This window comes from Eschrichtius robustus, chromosome 19 (genome assembly GCF_028021215.1).
Source record: "Eschrichtius robustus isolate mEscRob2 chromosome 19, mEscRob2.pri, whole genome shotgun sequence".
In the NCBI taxonomy this organism is placed as follows: Eukaryota; Metazoa; Chordata; class Mammalia; order Artiodactyla; family Eschrichtiidae; genus Eschrichtius; species Eschrichtius robustus.
Genome location: NC_090842.1, coordinates 54,260,676 through 54,283,101, shown reverse-complemented (window position 1 = coordinate 54,283,101; position 22,426 = coordinate 54,260,676). Strand labels below are relative to the sequence as shown.

General features: G+C 37.5%; 2 protein-coding genes across 11 annotated transcripts in view; one reads left to right on the top strand and one right to left on the bottom strand.

Moving 5' to 3' along the window:
• LOC137753368 (zinc finger protein 260) overlaps positions 1–8,556 on the bottom strand; it is a 49,307-nt gene extending 40,751 nt beyond the window's left edge. Inside the window, exons 1-4 of one of the 5 annotated variants that reach the window (XM_068528547.1) lie at positions 8,401–8,556; positions 7,221–7,274; positions 4,127–4,183; positions 1,171–1,264 (exon numbers count right to left, since the gene is read on the bottom strand). In XM_068528547.1, coding sequence (XP_068384648.1) covers positions 1,171–1,264; positions 4,127–4,183; positions 7,221–7,234 — 165 coding nt within the window. In that variant the 5' untranslated portion in view covers positions 7,235–7,274; positions 8,401–8,556. The other 4 variants (XM_068528542.1, XM_068528541.1, XM_068528544.1 and 1 more) reach the window with 4 other exon arrangements.
• The window catches only part of ZNF382 (zinc finger protein 382), a 51,714-nt gene continuing 37,729 nt past the window's right edge, over positions 8,442–22,426 (top strand). For 5 of the 6 annotated variants that reach the window (XM_068528549.1, XM_068528556.1, XM_068528555.1 and 2 more), the window contains exon 1: positions 8,442–8,673. The gene's annotated coding sequence lies outside the window, so the exon portion shown is untranslated. Of the gene's footprint in view, positions 8,674–8,773; positions 9,000–22,426 lie in introns of those variants that run through there. The other variant, XM_068528553.1, reaches the window with a different exon arrangement.

Here is a 22,426-nt window from a genome sequence, read left to right as displayed (position 1 = left end):
AATTGAATTAAACTATTATATATAGAATGGATAAACAACAAGGGACTACTGTATAGCACAGGGAACTATATTCAATATCCTGTAATAAACCATAATGGAAAAGAATATGAAAAAGAATATATATCTGTATAACTGAATCACTTTGCTGTACAACAGAAATTAACACAACATTGTAAATCAACTATACTTCAATAATATAAATTTAAAAAAAAAAGAAAAAGAATTACATTACAGGAAGGGGTCTAATAGTAAGTACATTGGCCAGGGGTAGAAGCCTATGGTATGGGAAGTAAGGAAATTAATGCTTCCAAACCAGACTATCTACAGATCTTTAAAGAATCCTTTTGATTCAGAGAAATCTTCCTGCATGCTATGGGATTTCTTAGATAAGCACGTCTGGAAATAAACAAAATAATCAGTTTACAAATTAAAAGAAATAGTGTATACATGAGCACTGCATGCTACATGCCTGCTGAATGAATTATCAATAATAGTGAATTTCTACATCCTCATTCCTCTGTAAAGGAAAAATATCTAGCTTAGAAAATGGGATATGAACAATATTTTAAAATTTCTTAAAACCCCAAGTTCATCACTGTTAATCACCATTTCACAATATATAAGAATTATAACTTCTAATGAAAAATTATTTATTAAATGCTTTTTAGTGGCTACAGAGTAGTCTGCTTGGTGGAAATATATCAGCCTTAATTATATTTAGACATAAGTTGGATAAGATCTCCTCCAATTCTGAAATCTACAGTAATCTACTATTTATGTCTGACTGAGACTAGTCAACATCAAATCCAGTCTACCTGGAAAAATAGGTCTGTTCAGAAGTACAGACTTTGCCCATATGTCATCAAATGGATCCATTTGCTCTTTTTCTCTACCCAAGAGTATGAAAAAGGCTGGTAAATGCCTCCATCTAGGGATTCCATTTCTACCCTATAGCTGCTCTGAACAAAACACTGAACACATAGGAATGTTGAACATTATTTGGAGAATAGATAGGCACATAGGAGGTACAGTGTGCTGTTTGACTCCAACTCTCACTAGAAAGTGAAAATGGGGATTTTTATGGGGATGTGGGGCAGGCTCTTAGGGCTGCTTTCTGGGAAGATTCAGACAAATGAAATGTTCACAAAGGAGAGAGAAATAGCAACTTACATGGTCCATGGTTAGAACTGTAAAGAATTGATCAGGGAATTCCACTTCTGGTATGACAGCATGAGGAGCTCCACCGACATGCTCCCCATTGAAACTGGTAAAATTATATATAAAAACATAGAGCAAATGAAGAAACATTTGTAAATCTACTAAAACTTATTAAGAACTGTGAAAGTCTGCAGTATCTTAATCTAACCTGCACCATTCCTTGTCCATCCAATCCTAGTGAGAAAAAGATTCCATTGCAAACTAGTACAGCCAAGGACACAAACTTCCTCACCACTCAAGCCCTGTTCCCAGTCAGATAACTATCTTCCTGGGAGTAGAACATCAGCATTTCTCATTCTGCCCCCAGCTACCGTTGCTCAGGCAAATGCAACGAAGGAATGGAAATTTTCTTCTGCCTAGTAGCCACACAAGAATTGTAGGCTGTACCTTGGGTGTGGCACTGCTGAGAATACTGGGGTTCCAACTGTCTTTGCCTTGGCTCATAGGGCAGGAGTTCCATGCCACGAGAGGCAAGTTGAAACCTAGGACTGCTGCCCAATCCCCTCCAGAGCCCTCTCCAAAGGAACTGCCTTCATTTGCAACAGAGTGTGAAGAAGTTCAAGGGTAAGGACATTCACAAAAACAGTGGAAATTTTGGTGAAAGGCTATTGGGAGAAGATTGAAAAATTCATTGGAGATAAATGCTAAACTGTATGCTGGCTAGTTTGTCAGAAAGGATCAGAGAAAGATACTTGGGGAGCCCTTCCTATTGTCAGAACAAACCTCAGACATTGACTTGATTTCATTAGTCTGTGAAGCAGTGTAACCCCACAGCATTACTGAAAACAATAGTGCCATCAGTCACAATCAGTGGATCCTAACAGCTTGGTGTGGTCAGGTAAAGAGACACTCAAAGACAGCCCTGTCAAAACCACTGTCATCCAAGGGTAACTGTGGTAATAGCAAAGTCTATACCCCAAGGAGCAACATCAGAGATTTACACTATGGGGGAGATAGATTTCACTTCATTAATCTAGCCAGTCACTAAACAAGAAAGCAAATAACAATAACAAGCCTGGGGAGAAGGAGTAGACAAAAGTACCAGAGTTACAACAACTATTTAAAATATCTACTTTCCACAAACAAGAGACAGGTGAAGAAATAGGAAAATATAACCCATAAACCAAAAACACCAAAGCCCAAACCAAACAGACAACAGAAACTGCCTGTGAGAAAGCAACCAGATTTAACAAAGACTTCAAAGTAGCCATTATAAATATGTTCAATAAACAAAGGAACCCATGCTTAAAGTAAATGAAGGTATGATCACAATGTCATATCAAATAAAGAATCAGTGAAGAGACAGAAGTTATTTAATATCACTAGATGGAAATTCTGGAGTTGAAAAGTATTAAATGAAAATTTCACTAGAGTAACTCAACTGTAGATGTGAACTGGGCAGAAAAAAATGTACTAGAAAACTTAAAGATAACGTGATAGAGATCATGCAATCTGAAGAACAAAGGAAGAAAACACAAGGAAGAAAAATGAAAAGAGCATCAGAGAAATGTTGGACACCATTAAGCACACACCTGTAATAAATGTAACAGAAAAGAGGAAAGGTGCATTTTAATATATTCAAATAAATAATGGATGAAAAGTTCCCAGGACTTCCCTGGTGGTCCAGTGGTAAAGAATCCGCCTTCCAATGCAGGGGACACGGGTTTGAGCCCTGGTCTGGGAAGATCCCACATGCCGTGGAGCAACTAAGCCCGTACGCCACAACTACTGAGCCTGTGCTCTAGAGCCCGCGAGCCACAACTACTGAAGCCCGCACACCTAGAACCCATGCTCCGCAACAAGAGAAGCCACCGCAATGAGAAGCCTGCGCACTGCAACGAAGAGTAGCCCCCGCTCGCTGCAACTAGAGAAAGCCTGCATGCAGCAACAAAAGACCCAGCGTAGCCAAAAATAAATTAAAAATTTTTTTAAATCAACTGTATGAAGTAATTCATATATATGTATACATATACATAAATATTATATACATATATATACACACACATATTATTGGGCCTGCAACATATATAAATGTAATATGTTTGACAATAATAACACAAAGGAGATAGGTAGAAGAAAAGCTGCATTGGGCAAAGGAAATGAATCCAGATGGTAATCTGAATCCACAGGTTCAAATAAAGAGAATGAAAAGTGATAAACAGGATTAATATAACAAAGCTACATATCATCTATAGCTGTTTATGTGCTACAATGGTAGAGTTGAGTAGGTGTGACAGAGACTGTGTAATCCACAAAGCCTAAAATATTTAATATCTGTCCTTTACAGAAAAAAAACTTGTTAACCCCTACTGTAGAAGTTAATTTATGCATTTTTCACCTGTTACAACTGTAAACCCCTTGTTGTTGAGTGTAAACTATTTCAGTTACTTTGGGCAACTATTTGACACAATCTACTAAAGAAACATATATACTGTGACTTAGCAATTCCACTCTTGTGTATATGCCCAATAGAAATGAGTTTTTCCGTCCAAGAAGTATGTAAAAGAATTATTTTAGCTGCATTTCTTTACACTGTCCTGAAACTGTTAACAACACAAACATCCATCAACGGAAGCAGGGAAAAATTAAATGAGATACATTCCTATAGTGGAAGATTACTTAAGAATAAAACTGAACAAACAGCAGATGATTTTCATAAACATGAGGTTGAGCAAAAGACGGCAGAAAAAAATGTACATAATGGGGACTTCCCTGGCTGTCCAGTAGTTAAGACTCTGTGCTTCCACTGCAGGGGGTGCAGGTTCGATCCCTAGTTGGGAAACTAAGATCCCATATGCCACACAGCACGGCAAAAAAAAAAAAAAGTACATAATGTACGATTCCATTTATATGAACTTCCAAATTAGTTAAAACTTATCTATTGTAATAGTGAAAGAATATTGGTTACCTTTGTTGGGGGTAAAGGCAAGTTGGTAATGACTGGAAGGAAACAGAAGGGAGCATCCTGGAGTGTTGGAAATATGCTATATCTTAGCTGTGTAATGGTTACATAGATATACATAAATGTTAAAAACAATCCAGCTTTAGAATATGGTATGTATAGTTTACATTAAGTTACGTCTAAGAAAAAAACCAAACCCACAAAGTGGCAGAGCTGAGTTTTGAACTCATATTCCTCTTACTACAAAGACAGTTCTAACTCTGGTTCTTGTCTCTTTAGTTCAGAATTTCTTCTTTATGGAGTGAAATCTGAGCATGGGTAGTAGTTCACTGGCAAGTTAGAAACAATCTATAACCTACCAAAATTTACTAAAGCATGAAAGTTATTAACTAAATCCATTCATGTCCATGGATATCTCATGGGTGCAGTAAACAATGAACTCAGTGGATCTGGAGTACCCAAACTCTGCTCTTTCCAAAGAAAGGAATGGCCCTTGAACAGCTCCTGGGAGACAACCTCTGAGCCCTTACAATATCCTGCTTGATAAGAGCATATCTGGGCTATGCCAGACAGATAATTTATGCTATAAATGTGATTTATGGTAAACACCTATTTTTGTTGGCCAGGGGTCCTGGGATGCACTGTATCAATTTGACCTCTGAAGCAGCTAAGCTAGTCACACAGTTGCTCCATGACTGTGTGACTCACTCTCAATAAAGAGTCTGGACATCAAGGCTCAGGTGAGTTTCCCTGACCTACTTCACATATGTTGTTACAAAATGGTGCTGGCAGAATTTAGTGCTGTCTATATGACTCCACTGGAAGTACACATCTAATTTCTCCTGGACTTTTCTCTTTGCTGATCTTAATCTGTATCCTTTGACTGTAATAAACCATGAACACAAGCATAACAGTTTTTCTGGATTTTGTGAGTCCTAGCAAATCGTCAATCTGAGGATGGTTTTGGTAAACCCTGACAATCCATGGCTTTAGTGTAAGTTGGTAAAAACCTAACAGCCTTGGGTTTGTCTCCATGACGTCTCTCCTCATCAACTTCAAATGCATGTCATCCAATTTCTTTAATGATCATTATCATACCCTACTATAGTTTTAGTCCTATTCACAGTTTATATTATGTGATCAGTTATAAACAAGTTAAGGGATAGCAACTATGTCTCTTTAATGCTAATATCCACACCAATAACATGAATAAAATTGGCATATTACAGGCATTTAATAAATATTTAATCTGTAAATGCAACTTCTGGAAATTTTTCCTTAAGTAACAGATAAAAAAGTAGACAAAATTCTATTACAATGATCTACATCAGCGTAGTTTATGATAATTCTAAATATCTATGGATAGACAACAGGTTAAAGTGTGGTGAGCTATATGTTAGCAATATCTATGCAGTATTTAACAATGATAACATTGATTCATATTAAATGTTGGGGGAAAAAATTTTGATGAATTACTCATCAAACAATCAGATTTTTAAAATAATTGGAGGTTGTGTACTATCATGATAAAGAACATAAAATCTATCATCCAAAATTCAGTTTGCAAATCTTATCTTTGGCTGTTATTGTGTAACCTTTTACTAAGTTACTTAACTGCCTTAATTTCCTCATCAGTAAAATGGAAATAACAACATGACCTACCTCAAAGTGTTGCTGTCTGGATCAAATTAAATAAAAGACATAAAGCATTTTCAGTGCCATATAAAAAGCACCTAATGATACCTAATAAAAGGTGTCTGCTAATTTATGAAATGGTAGAGAATATTTCACATCCCTTGTTTCATTATTTTTTAAAAATTCCCTCTATGCTTCACCTTTGTGCTACAGCGAAATTTGAGATTTTCAGGTCTGTTCTTTCTTATAATGTTAACTCATTTCAGAGTCCAGCCTTGAGATTACAATTTTTCCTCAATAATATTTGTCACAAAGATTCTCAAAAATGAAAGGATATATCTCCTTGCCCTCTACACAAAGCTGCAGACATATAACTAGAATCTATCTAATATGTGACAATTTGAGCATAAAAGGCTTTATCTTGTTCCTCTGTCCAACACAGAGAGTTACATGCATATTTATTTCTGTTTCTATAAAACTGTCCTTTCAAGTGTAATTTGTATAATGAGGTCTTGTATGATACCTGGATTTCCCAGATCATTCCTATGTCCTCTGAAAGAAACCACCACTTCTTAAAAAACCATGAATCTCTGATCAGCAGTCTTAATTCATGATTTGTTCTCCTGGTAATTGTTTATTTGATATCTATGTAATCCCCAAAGCTTTGAAAACTTAGATATGTCAAATCACATGGTGACCACTGGCACTTTCTACTTATTCCTACATGCCTAGAAGTGTGATAAAACTGTGACTTTGTCTCACTTATGTGGCAAACTTATGTAATTCTTTTTGCAGAAACAAAAGAAGAAATACATACCCAGGTTCAAAAATTCTCAACAAAATATTAGCAAACTGAATTCAAAAATACATTAAAAGGATCACACACCATGACCAAGTGGGATTTATTCCATGGATGCAAGAATGGTTCACCATCCCCAAAACAATTAATGTGATACATCATATTAACAAAATGAGGGATAAAACACACATGATCATCTCAATAGATGCATAAAAAGCATTTGACAAAATTAAACATCCATTTATGATAAAAACTCTCAGTAAACTGGATATAGAGGGAACATACCTCAGCATAACAAAGGTCATACATAACAAGTCCACAGCAAATACCATACTTAATGGTGAAAAGCTGACAGCTTTTCCTCCAAGATCAGGAACAAGACAAGGATGCCCACTCTTGCCACTTTTATTCAACACAGTATTAGAAGTCTTAGCCAGAGCAATTACATGTTAAAAAAAAAGAGAGAGAGAACAGAAAAAAGAAATAAAAGACATCCAAATGAGAAAAGAAGCAAAACTGTCACTATTTGCAGATGTGATATTATATACAAGAACCAGGAAAATTGATAAGTCACAATTAGGTAGGGAAGTTTAAAGGAAGGAAAGCAAATAGTCTATGCTCTGTAAAACAAAAATGTATGACAACAAAAAGCAAACACAAACTGACCTTGTATGGGCCATTAAGTTAGTAGCAATGCTCTCCACTTCAGAACTTGCAGAGCTACAGGACCAAGAAGACGGGACTTGTGAGACTCAGGACTGGCTAAGAGTTGTGGTGAACACACTGTCCACCATCAGACATGACCCATCACCCACCACAAATACAAGCGGATGGAAGTAAGAGTGAAAATAGAATGCTGACTTTTACCAGTATCAGAGAAAAAGGTAAGCATCACCTATGCCCAGAGCTGGAATCTAAGTTCACAGCAGTTTCTACAGGACACAGCTCAGGGAATGCTGTAGTTCTGAAAGGTGTAAATGGCCTCCATAATGCATCCAAGGGAGTTTAACCCACGAAGGGATTCTACACCTGTGCCCTCCCCCTCATGTCTTCCCAGAAGCCTGTCTTGAAGGCAAGTGCAGGCCTAAATGCTAATCCAAGGATTCAGTATGTACTTTTCTATTGGGAACTTTCATTATAGGAGTGAAATTCATGACTTTCACTCTGATGGCCATCCCTCTACAGCTAGACCCAACTGGCTACATGGTGTGAGGACAGAAGAGAATCCAGGGAAACACATTCCAAGAAACGATGGAACCTACAATTGGACCTGGATGGGCAACACTCACTTCACCAATGCCCCCTCTGTGTAAAGTACGAGGCTGGGTACTGGGGACATGGTGTTATAGCTTATACACACACACGTACAAAAAAAATTTACACACTCCTAGCTGAAAAAAACAAAACTCCAAACTTCAACAACCTCATTGAAAACAAAATTTTAAAACTCCACTTCGTGCACACTTATAGTCAGTCACAACAGAGATGTTACAGGATCACTCGGTCACAGTGTCAGTCAGACACCCTCGTCGCCACCATGTTAACCATGGTCACACAGTAGGCTCCGCCCCCACTGACAGTCTCACCAGCCCAATCAGATACCAGTCACGCCATCCCAGGGCCCCGTCACACGCACTCTAGCCCTCGCTCTCTCGCTCTCACGCACGCACAGGCGCAAACACTCAACAACGACGCCGTCACAAACAGTAGCACCCGCAAGTATGGTCGTCCGCGACTCACGCATACACAAGCTCCTGGCTCCACAAGCCCCATCCACGCTCTGCGAGCTTGAGGCCTCCTCACTGCCAGCCCCTCCCGCAGCTTAACCTGGGTCACCTCAACTCACCAGGCATAACTCAATAACGACCAGGACACCGGAAGGGGAACCAAAGGTCGAAGTTCATTGGCGGCTCTGGGGCCTGTGGGAAACGTAGTCCAACACCGAAAAAGTCCAGACGAGAGCGGAGCGTGGAGCCCACCAGCTGCAGAGACACCCCCCTCCCGCCCTGAGACTCCCGGGAATTCCAGGGCGCAATGATCGCACGCCTTTGGTGGAGGGGTTGCAGCTGGTTGTCCTTCCAGACGCCGAAGAGCCGGGTGATGGTCCTCTGAGAGCGAGGTGAGGTCGCGGAAGGAAGGAGAGCCCAAGCCGAGGAAGTAATCGCAAACCTGGGCCGGGGAGGGCAGAAAAGGGAACCGGAAGCCGGGTGCGGGCCGAGGAGGCAAACGGAAGAAGCCTGGCTAGGGTAGGGCTGGCTGAGAATTGGAAGCTCCGGGCCTAGGAGGGAAGAGGGAGTTGGGAACCCGGCAGAGGAGGGCCGGGGCGGAAATCGTGAATCTCTGTCGAGGGAGGCCGGGCTAAGACGGGCTGAAGCCGTGCGGAGGGACTTCGGGCAGGAGAGAGCCCAGGCGAGTTCACTCAGGCCTGTACGTGCGGGACCCCAGGTCCGTGATCGTTAACCAGAGGGTCAAGGGTTTTGTTGTTTTTGTCAGTTTTGCCCCTTGAGAAAGCCCCAACACCCACGGCACATAGCAGACGCGCAGTGAGTGTATGCACGCCCTTGGCGTGTTTAATATCATCACCGCCAGGAAGTTCCCTGGTGTCCTTTTCCTGTTAGTCTCACAGCAGAGACAGCCATGGTTCTGATACATGTCATCGTAATTTAGTTTTGTCAGTTCTACAGTTCCAATTGTCTCCTTTAGCTCATCCTAGTATTGTAAGATTTATTAATGTTGTTTAGTTCATTCCTTTTGTTTCTAGACAGCATTCCATTGTGCAAATGTGCCACAATTTGTGTTTTCATTTTTCTCTGTATGAACATTTACTGTATTTCCAGGTTTTATGTATTTTGATAACGCTGGCATGTTTCTATTTCTCCTGGGGAGATACCTAGTGGAAGAAAATGCTGATAATAGGTTAAGTTTCTATTTAACTTTCTAAGAAGCTGACAAACCTTGTAGGATTAGTTACGATTTCTGTTTGAGACTGTATGTGACTGTGAAGTAAGTGGTTTCTGAGTTTGATTTGGTATTCTTCTATGGAATTAGGAGACGGGCTCAGTGGAGTCAGGAATATCACGTAGGGTCCATGGAATTGTGGTTTTGTGAAGTGGGTGAGATCATAGGAAACAAGGTGTCTGTACCAACTCTTACCATGATTTTGTGTGTTCATTATAATGTGACTGTGAAAGTGGATCACTACATAAGCGTTATTAATGAATGACTGCGAAACTGTGTGTGTCTAGTTAGGTGTGTTTCATTTTGGTTCTGCTTGCAGAATTATGACTGTTTCTAATCAAGTAAAATAGCAATATAAGATTATCCAAAGGAAATGAAAACAGGATATTAAAGAGATACCTGACTCCTATCTTCACTGCAGCAATATTCACAACAGCCAAGACATGGAAACAGCCTGAGTGTCCACTGACAGATGAATGGATAAAGAAAATGTGTGTGTTTACACACACGCACTCATTCACACACACACTCATTCACACACACACACACACTCTGGAGTATTATTCGGCCTTAAAGAAGGAAATCCTGCCATTTGTGACAACATGGAAGGACACTGAGGGCATTATGCTAAGTGAAATAAGTCAGACAGAGAAAGGCAAATACTATGTTCTCACTGTATGTGGAATCGAAAAAACCCGAACTCATTGAAATAGAGAGTAGAATAATAGTGGTTGCCTGAGGGTGGGAGAAAGGGAGAGATGTTGGTCAAAGGTTATAAGATGAATAAGTTCTGGGGATCTAATGTACAGCATGGTGACTATTATTAATAATACTCTGTATTATATACTTGGAAGTTGTTAAGTGATTAGATCTTAAATGTTATCACCACACACAAAAAAGCATAATTATATGAGGTAACTAACCTTATCGTGGTGATCTTTTCCCAATATATGCATGTATCAAATCATCACATTGTACACCTTAAACTTAAGTATGTTACTTTAAAAAAAAAGAATTGGAAAGTAGGAGGTAAAATTAATTTCTAGATGACTGGATTGCATACTTGGAACACCATCAGAACTAATTCTAATATGTTGAAATGACTAGGGTTCAAGAAGTAGTACACAAGAAAATACTTTTTTTACCTCTATGTACTACTTTTAACAGATTTGAGTGAGTTTTTTTTCCCTGTTCCTGGATGAAATTATGGGTGATTTAATAACTTTTTCAGTCGCTCTAAGCTAAGGAAAGGTATCTGAAATACTTCGAATCACAAGGTCAGTCTCATAGCAATTAAATTAGTCATTTTCTAATAAAAATGTTTACTGTAAAAAATCAATATTTAAACTTCATTTAAAGGAAAAATTTCTTCCATCTGACTGAAACCTGCAGTGTGGAAAAGTACATAATCAGTTTCTTCTCTATTTCCCTAACCTGTATTACTGAATAGTTAATATTTAGCATAATGAATATTAATATTTAATAGTAACTGTTTACTATGTAAGTAGGCAGACTTAATCAAGTTGTTATGGAAACTCTAAGGTAAGTGCAGTTTCACATGGTTTCTTATGCCTCCCTTCTCTCTTCCTTGTTCATTATTCTAAAAAAGAATCGAAAAGAGCAAAGGTTCTCTCTTGCAAATCTTAAAGCCATGGCTCTGATTAGATGATGTTTCTTTTCTCCTTTCTGCAATAGTCTTTTTCCCCTAGCATATATGAGCATTTTCCCATTTTGAAACTTCCTGGAGATAGGATTCCCTTTCATGAAACTGGTCCACATTTCCTTTTATTCTCTCCAGATAAACCTGTACCTTATCCAAGATCTTCTTCTAATTTTAACTAATGTTCACTTACTAATTGCATGTTTCGCTCAGCATCTCCTTTCTCATGCCCACAAATGGAAATACATTCTCTTGAATTAAATAAGCATATATTCCTTGAATGAAACTTTCTTGTCTAGACAGTGATTTGATGTCTAAGTAGTGAGTGCTTAGGAGAGCCCATACAAGAAGACTTTATTGTGTCCACAGACCTTGGTTTTCTAGTGAGTAAAGATAGACGTAAAATCAATAGATTATAATATTAGTATATGGCAAGAAGGGAGGTCCCCGTGTTACACTGTGTCCTTTCTTCCATCTCCAGCTCACCCTTATGGATCGTGTTTCTCCATCTCTCCCTTGTAGTCATATCCCAGGAGTGCTTTGTCCCATTTACACATCTCCATTCTGTAACAGGCACCAAAGGCATGGAGGTAATCTATGGTTGAAAGAGCAGATAGAAAAGCCTACTTTCTATACACGGTAAAGCACTGGAGAAGAGAGAGGTCAAGAGAAGCAGGTCCTTGGTGACAGGAGCCTAGGAATAGAGCAGGCCTTGAACCTCAGTAAAATTAGAAAAGGTGCCCTAAGCCTTCCTCTGGTCATTAATTCAATACTACCCACTCTTTTTTCTTCTCCATGCCTCCCTTACACTTTTTAAAAAGTGAGGAAATCATTCCATTTTTTTCCCTCCTCTAGGTAAGAGGCAAGAACAAAGTACAGTAGAAATTTTTAAATTATTTATTTTTAAAATTTATTTTTTATTTATTTATTTTTGGCTGCGTTGGGTCTTTGTTGCTGTGCACGGGCTTTCTCTAGTTGCAGTGAGCGGGGACTACTCTTAGTTGCAGTGTGCGGGCTTCTCATTGCAGTGGCTTCTCTTGTTGCAGAGCACGGGCTCTAGGTGCGCAGGCTTCAGTAGTTGTGGCCCACGGGCTCAGTAGTTGTGGCTCGTGGGCTCTAGAGCACAGGCTCAGTAGTTGTGGCGCACGGGCTTAGTTGCTCCGCGGCACGTGGGATCTTCCTGGACTGGGGATCAAACCCGTGTCCCCTGCATTGGCAGGTGGATTCTTAACCACTGCGCCACCAGGGAAGTCCCAGCGATTTTTTAAAAAGAGAGACATAACAAGTGAATGCCTGTCCCTACTCCCCCTACAAACACAGAGAAATGCCATCTAAACTATGACAAAATGTCTTAAAAATGGTCAAGTTCAAAAGAAAAGAAACAGAAAAAGGAAAATTCTGCATCCAGAAACAAAGAGATGAATCACAACAGTAAATGTAAAGGTAACTTTGAGCTGACGCCTCATAGAGATCTTTGATCCCATGTATAATGCTTAAGAGTACTAACTGGGGTCTGGGGTTCTAATTTCTACACAGGAACTGGGGGCAGAGAGCTGGAACTAAGACCCTGCTTAGTCCTATAAAATATTTCTAGAAAAATACTACTCACTGGCCCAAAGAGATGAGGGAGCTTGCAATCTCTGAGACTTTTTTAGGGGATTGGGGGCAAAAAAATAAAAATACTGTATTACTTATATGAAGTACCTAGAGTAGTCAGACATATAGAAACAGATGGCAGGATGGTGGTTGCCAGGGGCTGGGGAAGAGGAAATGGAGAGTTATTGTTTAATGGATACAGTTTGAGTTTTGCAAGATGAAAAGTTCTAGAGACTGGTTGCATAACAATGTGAATATACTTAACAGTATTGATCTGTACACTTTAAAATGGTTAAGATGGTAAATTGTATGTTATGTGTGTTTTACCACACTTTTAAAAAATGAATAAAGGCTGAAAGAAACTAGAAAAAGACAACCCAAAAAACAAAACCCAAAATAAGTAGAAGAAATAAAAATAGGCAGAAATTAATGAAGTAGAAAGCAGACAATAGAGAAAAATGAATAAAACCAAAAGTTGTTTATTTGGAAAGAGTTTTAAAATTTATAAATCCATATTAAGAATAGTTAATAAAAGAAAAAACATAAATTACCCATGTCAGAAATGAAAATGGAGGTATCACTACAGATCCCACAGATAGCAAAAAAATAAGGGAATGTTATGAACAAGTTGATGCCAATAAATTAGACAACACAGATAAAATGCTATTATTGCTTGAAAAGCACAACTTCCCAAAACTAACTCAAGAAGAAATAGAAAAACAGAATCTCTCCATATCTATTAAAGAAATTTAATTTTTAATTAAAAAAATTCCTACATGGAGAACCTGGTTGAATTCTACTGAAATGCTTACAACTCAGCAGGAAGTAAATGTAACAGCACTGCTTTAGAAATTCTTTTAACTCAGGGCACATGAGATTAAGTTGAAATAAACAACAACCTCTTCCTCCACTGAAATGAGCTGAAAAACAAAAACTATAAATCAACAAGAAGGGACTTCCCTGGTGGTCCAGTGGTTGAGAATCTGCCTTCCAATGCAGAGGACACAGGTTTGATCCCTGGTCAGGGAACTAAGATTCCACATGCCGTGGGGAAACTAAACCTGCACGTGGCAACTAAGCCTGTGCGCCACAACTACTGAGCCCGCACACCATAACTACAGAGCCTGCGTGCCGCAACTACAGAGCCCACATGCTCTGGATCCCACGTGCCACAACTAGAGAGCCCACGTGCCGCAACTACTGAGGCTGTGTGCTCTGGAGCCCGCACACCACAACGAAGAGCCCGCCCACCACAACAAAAGATCCTGTGTGCTGCAACTAAGACCCGACACAGCCAAAATAAATAATTAAGTAAAAAGGAAGGAAATTTTTAAAATCAAAAAATTTTTAAAAATAAATCAACAAGGAAAAAGCCATCACAGGAGAGTCAGCAGGTAAAGAAATAAAGTTGGTGGTGGGTAGGGGAATTGGGTGAAGATGGTCAAGAGGCACAAACAAGTAAGTACTGGAGATATACAACAATATGAGTATAGTTAACAATGCTGAATAGCATATATGAAAGTTGCTAATCCTAAAAGTTCTCATCAGAAGGAAAAAAATTATTTTGTAACTATGTGAGGTGACAGGTATTAACTAAACTTATTGTGGTGATCATTTCACAATATATACATGTGTCAGGTGATCATGCTGTGCACCTTAAGCTTATATGATGTTATATGTCAATTACATCAGTAAAACTGGGCGGGGGGGAGAAAGTTGGTACCTACAAGAACTGCATATAATATGACAACATAAAAGAATATGAAATAAATGTTTAAAATGGAAAAGTCAACAAAAGCACAATACATAAAAAGAATCTGCAGATATTAAAAGAATAAAGAGAATTTCCAGAAATAAAAATCAAAGTAAAAAAAACAAAAACCTGAGAACTTAAAGAATTAACACTACTGAAAAATAAATTATTAGACTTAAACATATATCTGAGGGAATCACGTAGAAGGCAGCACAGAGATGAAATGTGAAATATAGAAGGGAAACTATAAGAGATATAGAAGAAAATGAAAAGGTTCAATACATATCTAATGTCATAAAAGGAGGGAAATAGAGAAAGGAGGGGAGGCATCAGAAAAGAAAATGGTTTAGAACTTTTCATAATTAGAGTCGTGATTTCATGATCAGGAATCAAAATAAGTTGTAAGTGGGATAATGAAAGTAGACCTAATACCTAGACACATCCTGATACTGCAAAATAACAAATCTTCTGAAGGAAAGAAAAAGAAAGAAAACATGTTACCTAAAAGGAATGATGATTAGGCACATGAGATGTCAGAAGACAATGGAATAATACCTTCAAAATGATAAAGGAAAAATAGCAGTCAAGAATGGGGCAAAATAAAGACATTTTAAGGCAAAGAATGGGGATTCTTTCATAGACTCACTGGAGAATTTCTAGAACATACACATTAGCAAGAAGTAAATTGATCCCAGAAAGACAGAATGAGATAAAATTGGTTGGGAAGTCTAAGTAAGTGTATACTAAGTAGTAATGATTAATTAATGGCGTTTCAAAACAAAAGATTAAAAAGCACTAACTAACAATAGAAAGAATAGACTTAAAAGCATTCTAAAATCTTCGAGGTGTCCTCTCCCAGTGAAATCATGGACGATGCTAACTTTTTTCAGCAACAGTGTGTGACTAAGCATGGAGTACTGCCAATCAGGGAAGCTCACCTGAGCCTTGGTGTCCAGAGTTTCTACTGGGGCTCAGTCATATAGACATGGTTGACTGCCTGCATGGCTGACCTTAGTTTCCAGCCCCCTCCAGAGTTTGCGCTAATACTGCATGACTCAAAACTCCAACCTAAATCACATTATTAGACTCTTCGGTTTTTACCCTCAGGTAAACAAAGATGCTATCAAGCAGGACATTCCAAGGGTTTAGTGATCACCTCCCAGGAGCCAAAGGCAAAGGCAAGACCTCTCTTTGTGTAAGGTTAATTCTTTACTACATAAGAATAAACACAGAAAATATTACAATAAATAAACTAATAGTATATGTTAGGAAAACTCAGAAACAAATTCAAGAATAAATTACAAATGAAAGTTTACCAGAAGTGAAGACAAACAAGCAATAAAGAAAAACAATAAAACCACAGATTATATCTTAAGACAAATAAAATTTTCAAAACTACAAATTTTCAAAGTAAAGAATATATAAGCAGCCAGGGGCTCAATAGTCTACCATAAGAGTTTTCAGTTCTGGGATAAGGAAATTGATTCACTTGGTGTTTATGCCTGCCACAAGAGTGGTGGGTCTTAGTATCAGGGCTTGCTTGCCCACAGCCTCTATGAGATTTTTTTTCCAAAAAAAAAAAAATCAAAATAAAGGTATAAAAAGAGAAAGAGTTCACATATCTTCTGTCAGAGTGGTGGAAAATGGAGTCCATGGAGGAGCTCAATCTTCTTGACCACAACTGGGGAGAGAATCAGGGTCTAGGCCCATGTGTTGACATGTACAGAGAAACTCAGGCAGAGTTTGTGGTCTGCATGGATGACAGCCTGGATACATGCAGAGTAACTGGGTAATAACAGTATACTGAGGATATCTGGAACCATGATTCTCATAGTCAGAGAAGATAGGTACAAACATGTAAAGGAAGAGGTCTGAAATAAACCTTGTTAAATTGGATTGGAATTAGAGGTGTCAGTGTCCACTACACAATTTTAAAAAGTGTTTAAATCTTAACAAGGCAGAATTCTATATTCAGAGAAAATATATTCAAGAATGAACGAAAAATAAAGACACTTTTAGATAAGAGAAAACTAACAATTTGTTACCAATAGACCTGCATTACAAGAAATGCTAAAAGGAAGCTCTTCAGGCTAAAACAAAATGCTACCAGTGGGGAAATGGGATCTTCAGGAACACAGGAAGAGAGCATAAATGGTAACTCTCTGGATAAATGTAATAACTCTTTTATTTTAACTTCTTTAAACTACATATAAGTATTCAAGGTAAAAATTATAGTGTGTTGTGTTTATATAGATATAGTTTATATAGCTAGTAGAGTGGCTATACTGTTTTCAGATAAACTACACCAGTGATAAAGAGGGACATTTCATGATAGAAGAGTCAATACATTAGGAAGAATTATTGTCATATATGTGTACACACCTAAAAACACAACATCAAACAACACTGCACTTGCATGACCCTAAGAATGACTCCCTCCTTAAATTTTGCACCCTAGGTGCTTTACTCAATTCAGCATTACTGTAGTCCTGGCCCTGATTTTAATATCTGTCTCTCAGCAATTGAAAAAAATACAAGACAAAAAAAAAATCGTGAAGACATAAATGATATGAACTATCAACCAACTTGGACAAATTAATATTTGTACAATAATTCACCCAACATCCATCGAATACATATTCCTTTCAAGTGCACACAGCATATTCACCAATGTAGACTATATATTGGGCCATACAAAAAGTGTCAGTGAATTTCAAAGGATCAAAATCATACACAGTGTATTCTCTGATGAAATGGGACTAGATTGGAAATCAATAACAATGAAGTAGCTAGAAAACACACAAATGTTTGGAAATTAAGCAACACACTTCTATATAATCCATGAGTTAAAGAGGAAATCAAAGTGGAAATAAGAAAATATTTTGGACTGACTGATAAAAATACAATATATAAAAATTTGTGGAATGGAGTTAAAGTAGGGAATTTCTGGCTTTAAATGTTATATTAGAAGAGAAGGGTCTAAAATCAGTAACCAGAGGTTCCACTTTAAGAAGCTAGAAAAAGAAAGGCAAAGTAAACCCTCCGTACCTAGAAGGAAAAAGAGAAGAAATAAACTAAATAGAAAATAGACATACAATTAGCCAAACCAAAAGTGATTTCTTTGGAAACAGCAACAAAATTGATTAAACCTTACCTAGAATTGTTAAAAATAAAAAACTGCAAAGACAAGTCACCAATATCAGGAATGAAAAAGAACTTATCACTAAGGAACATATAAATAGTAGAAGTCTAACAAGGGAATTATTATGAACCACTTCATTGCAACAAATTTGACAACTCAGATGAAATGGACAAAATTACTGAAAAATATAACAGTATAAGACAGACACAAGATGAAATAGAATATCTGAATAGCTCAATACCTATTAAAGAAAATGAATTTGTTATCATAAACAAAGAAAACTCCAGGCCTAGCTAATTTTACTAGAGGATGCTACCAGACATTCAAGAAATAATACCAATCTTATACAAACTTTTCTAGAAGAGAGGAGGAAATAGTTCACATCTTGTTTTATGAGGCCAGTACTACACTAATACCAAAACTTGAGAGAAAATGACATACTAAAGCTTTGTGCAAAATTTCTTAAGAAAGTGTTAGCAAATTGGGTAGGAAAAACACATTCCTCCTGTGTTTCTCCTTTAGTCTTACACTGCTATCCCACTTTTCTTCTGGTCAGCAAAAGTATGGGGTCTTTTTAACATCAGCTGGGTGTCCTAAAATTTAACTCAATTCTGATGCCATCTACCTAGAGATAGCATCAGATCCCACAGGTTAAGGGCACAGTCCCAAAAGACTGTCTTCCCCACTCCCCCACCCCATTTCAGATGCCAATCAAAAGCCCCAGGTTGTCACCTGTACTTTTGACCAACTGGCTATAAATCGGGGTTCTTCATTGGGTATGAGCATTTCCTAGAACTCACAGAACTCAGAAACACTTATGTTTGCCAGTTTGTTATATAACAGAATATATCATAAAGGATACAGACGAACAGCCAGATGAGGGGGTACATAGAAGGAGGTCTGGAAGGGTCCCAAGCCAAGGAGCTTTTGTCCCCATGTTGGGCCACACCACCCTCCCAGTATGTGACTGTGTTCACCGACCTGGAAACTCTCAGAATCCCATACTTTGGGGATTTTTATGGAGGCTTTATCATGTAGGCATAATCAATCATTAGCTTAATCTCCAGCTCCTGTCCCCTACCCATGATGGGTGGGGCTGAAAATTCCAAGCTTCTAATCATGGCTTGATATTTCTGGTGACCAGCTACCATCCAGGGGCCCACCAAGAGTTACCTTCTCAGAACAAAAGACACTCTCCTATTACCTAGGAAATTCCAAGGGATTTAGGAACTCTGTCAGGAACCAGAGTCAAAGACCAAATATTAGAACAAAAGATGCTCCTAGTACTCTTATGACTTAGGCAAATACAAGGGTTTTAGGAGTTCTATACTAGGAACTGGGGGCAGAGATCAACATATATTTTTCTATTATTTCACACAAATTTAATATGGAAATATATATAAGGAAATACAACATGACCCACGAATATAAGATTGAGTTAATGATCAAAAATCAATTTAATTGATCATATTAGTTGAATAAAGGAGTAAAGACATATTGCTTCAGTAGATTCAGAAAAAGTATCTTACAAAATACAATATCGCTTCATGATAAAAACTCTCAGCAAGCTAGGACTAGAGAACTTGCCAAATTTGATAGAGCATCTACACAAAACCTCCACCTATGTGTAATGATGAAATATTAAACATTATCCTCCTATGACCAAAAAAGGGCAACAATGTCTACTTTCACTACTTCTATTCAACACTGTATTGGAAGTCCTAGCAATTACATTAAGGCAATAAAAATGAATGAAGATATAAACACTGGCAAAGATATGAAGATATCTGGCAAAGAATGAAGATATAAACACTGGCATCTATTAGTAGATGGCAATTGTTTGTTTACAAAATCCTAAAGAATCTGTAAAGCAAGAACTAGCACTTATAAGTAAATTAGAAAAGTTGCTGGATACAAAGTTATTATATAATAAACTAATTTTATATAGTAACATCAAACAATTGAAAAGTGAAAAATTTTTTAAAAAGGCCTAACAGTTGTAATTAAAGTTCCCTGCCTGATCAGCCCTCACTCAGCTGAGCTCTCTGTCTTCTTGACAACCCTCCCAGCTTCTTCCCTTGCTCGAATATGGTGGTCACACTGCCTATAAGAAATAAATATGAAATAATGTATAAAAATATTTATGAGAATTAAAACCAACTCTATAAAACATTTTGAGAATTAAATTTCTAATGACCTGTAAGCAAAAATAATATTGGTGAAGACTTCAGAGAAGGGTAGAGGGATTGAGAGAACAGTCACCTTAGGGTGATGAAAGAATCACAAAGAATAGAGAGATGAGAGAGGTAAGAAAGGTCTTGTTTAAACCTATACTGGTTCTCTGTATTAAAAGGCAATGTAGTATAACAGTTAATTCAATGAGAACTATGTTGGCTATGATTACTATATTTTTGTTTGTTATTTGCTAAGAGGAAAAATGGAGATTTCTGAAACATTCACAGGTTCTTTCTAGAATGCTAAACAAATGCTGATAAATGCAAAGTTCATGGATTGTCATTTTCAATGACAATGTAGGTCAAATAAAAAATTTTTGTTATAAGAAATGAATTTGTTCACTTCATTTAAAATATTTTTTGACTCAGTCCATCACCATGTAAATTGTAGAGATTACTTTGAAAATCAGTACAAATCAGGATTTTTTTTGTCTGTTCTAAAGGTGGGTCCGAAAATAATGTACAGCATCTTTACCAATTCTGAGTTCAAACACAATATAACACCTGGTTTCTTTGGCAATACGTATGTCTTAAATGTCCCACAAATCGCTGAGAAAAGTATGACCATCATGAAGAATAAATGTCATGAAGGATGGTGAGGTGTCATCTGCAACACAACAAAGCTTAACCCATTCCTTTGAAAACTGAGTGAAAAAAATCATCTAGTTTCTTAAAAGATAGCCTTGATATTCCAGAGAGAATATTTAAATTATTTGAGGCAGATAGCTTACCCAGTGAGACTAAGTTGCTGTTTTCCATCATCACATCCCAGTACAATTCCCTCAGAGCAGAACCCCAGATATTCCATTCCTCCTGAGTGAACTCTAGGGCCACTTTCCTGAATGTTACCCATTCCTAAAAGCACAAACCCAAGCATTACTGGTGAAATTCAAGAAATGTTTTCAAAATAGAAAGAGAGTAGATAAAGGTTTGAAATCCAAGAAGGGGGCTATATAGCAAGCAAATAGGATGTGGCTGGAAGTCTATGGTAAGAGAAGTTAAGGAAATCAGTGTTTCAGAAACAGATTATACACATATTTTTAAGTAATCTAGTTGATTTAGTTCATGCCTATTATGTGATTCCTCAGTTATAAAAACATGTCTAGAAACATGGCTAGAAATGAATAAAAGAATCACAGTTTACTAATTAACTGAAATAGTGAATATGAGCATACTGCATGCCATATGCCTACCTCATAAGTTATTAATAAATGTGAATTTTTACATCCTCTTTTTCCATTATAGACTAAGAAAATATAATTCATGGAATTTCTTTTCCAACATAGTATTAAATCTCTATATAGATATAGAGAGAGAGAATAGTTTGCGTAAAATTAAAGAATTTCTTCAAGCCTCAGGTTCATCATTATGTTATATACCATTTTTTTTCTAGTTGTCATTTTTTTAATGGTTTCATATTTCACACTGAATTGTTCTCTAACTTGTTTCGGTTTGGGTGTTAAGACCATTATTTTAAAATATGTAATAAGCACTAAACTTTCTTATGCCAAAGTATTTAGTAAATTTTTCAACAGCTACAGTTAATCTAGTAGATATATCACTCTTAATTATTCTTTTATACTACCAAGTTTAGGGTGGGGAAAAAAATCTCTAACATCTTTTCTACTGATAGGAGTCTGTAGTTATCTACTTCTTTTAAATCCAGCTGAGCCACCATCCCTCACTGAATACTTTAGTTGATCCTGAGTTAGTGGATATAAAATACAGAATGGTCCATAATCACATAGAAAATCATCTTAAACCAGCACAGACTTTTCAAGTACACAATAAATCTTCCTCCTGATAATCATCTTTCCATGACTGATTCCCAAGGTAGATCCCTGATCTCTCTGTATGCAAGTCCCAATTTTACTCCTATCCAATCCTAAAAGCCTCATAAAACATGTAATCTCAACACATACCAACACTGGGGACAATCAACTGCCAATCGTGTATTTTCCTAGAAAATGCAAAGAATTTCTAAGATTTTCCATGAGTAATTAAATGGGACCAACTTCTCTTAATCATCCCTCCACCATTCTTTGGATGGTGAAATACCTCCTCCTCAAGCGATTTAATTTTACTCCATAACTCTTCTTGAAAGAAGGCTGAACTTACAGGAGATGCTACACATTAATGGAAGAACAGGGAGACCCATCAGGAGGACCCTGGGCTGGCTGGCATCATACTTCACTGGTATGGGAGGAACTGGGGACAGCTTCTTAGAGATCTCTGTTACACAGGACATTTCTAAATAAAGAAATGTTCACATGATCTAATATATAACTATGTTCAAGAACTAGAGAGAAACAGCAACTTACCAAAGCCATGGTTTAAAATGGTTGAGAACTTGTCAGTACTTTTCAGGGTTTCCCTCCTGGAGAAGCACAGAGACTACAGAGGTGAGAACTGGGAAAAGAAAGTTGGTCTGACACCAGATGTACTTCTCAGCTCTCCAAATGATACACATTAATATGTGCTTTTTTCTTTTGTCTTCCTGCCTGTTAACAGTACCTTATCAACATACAT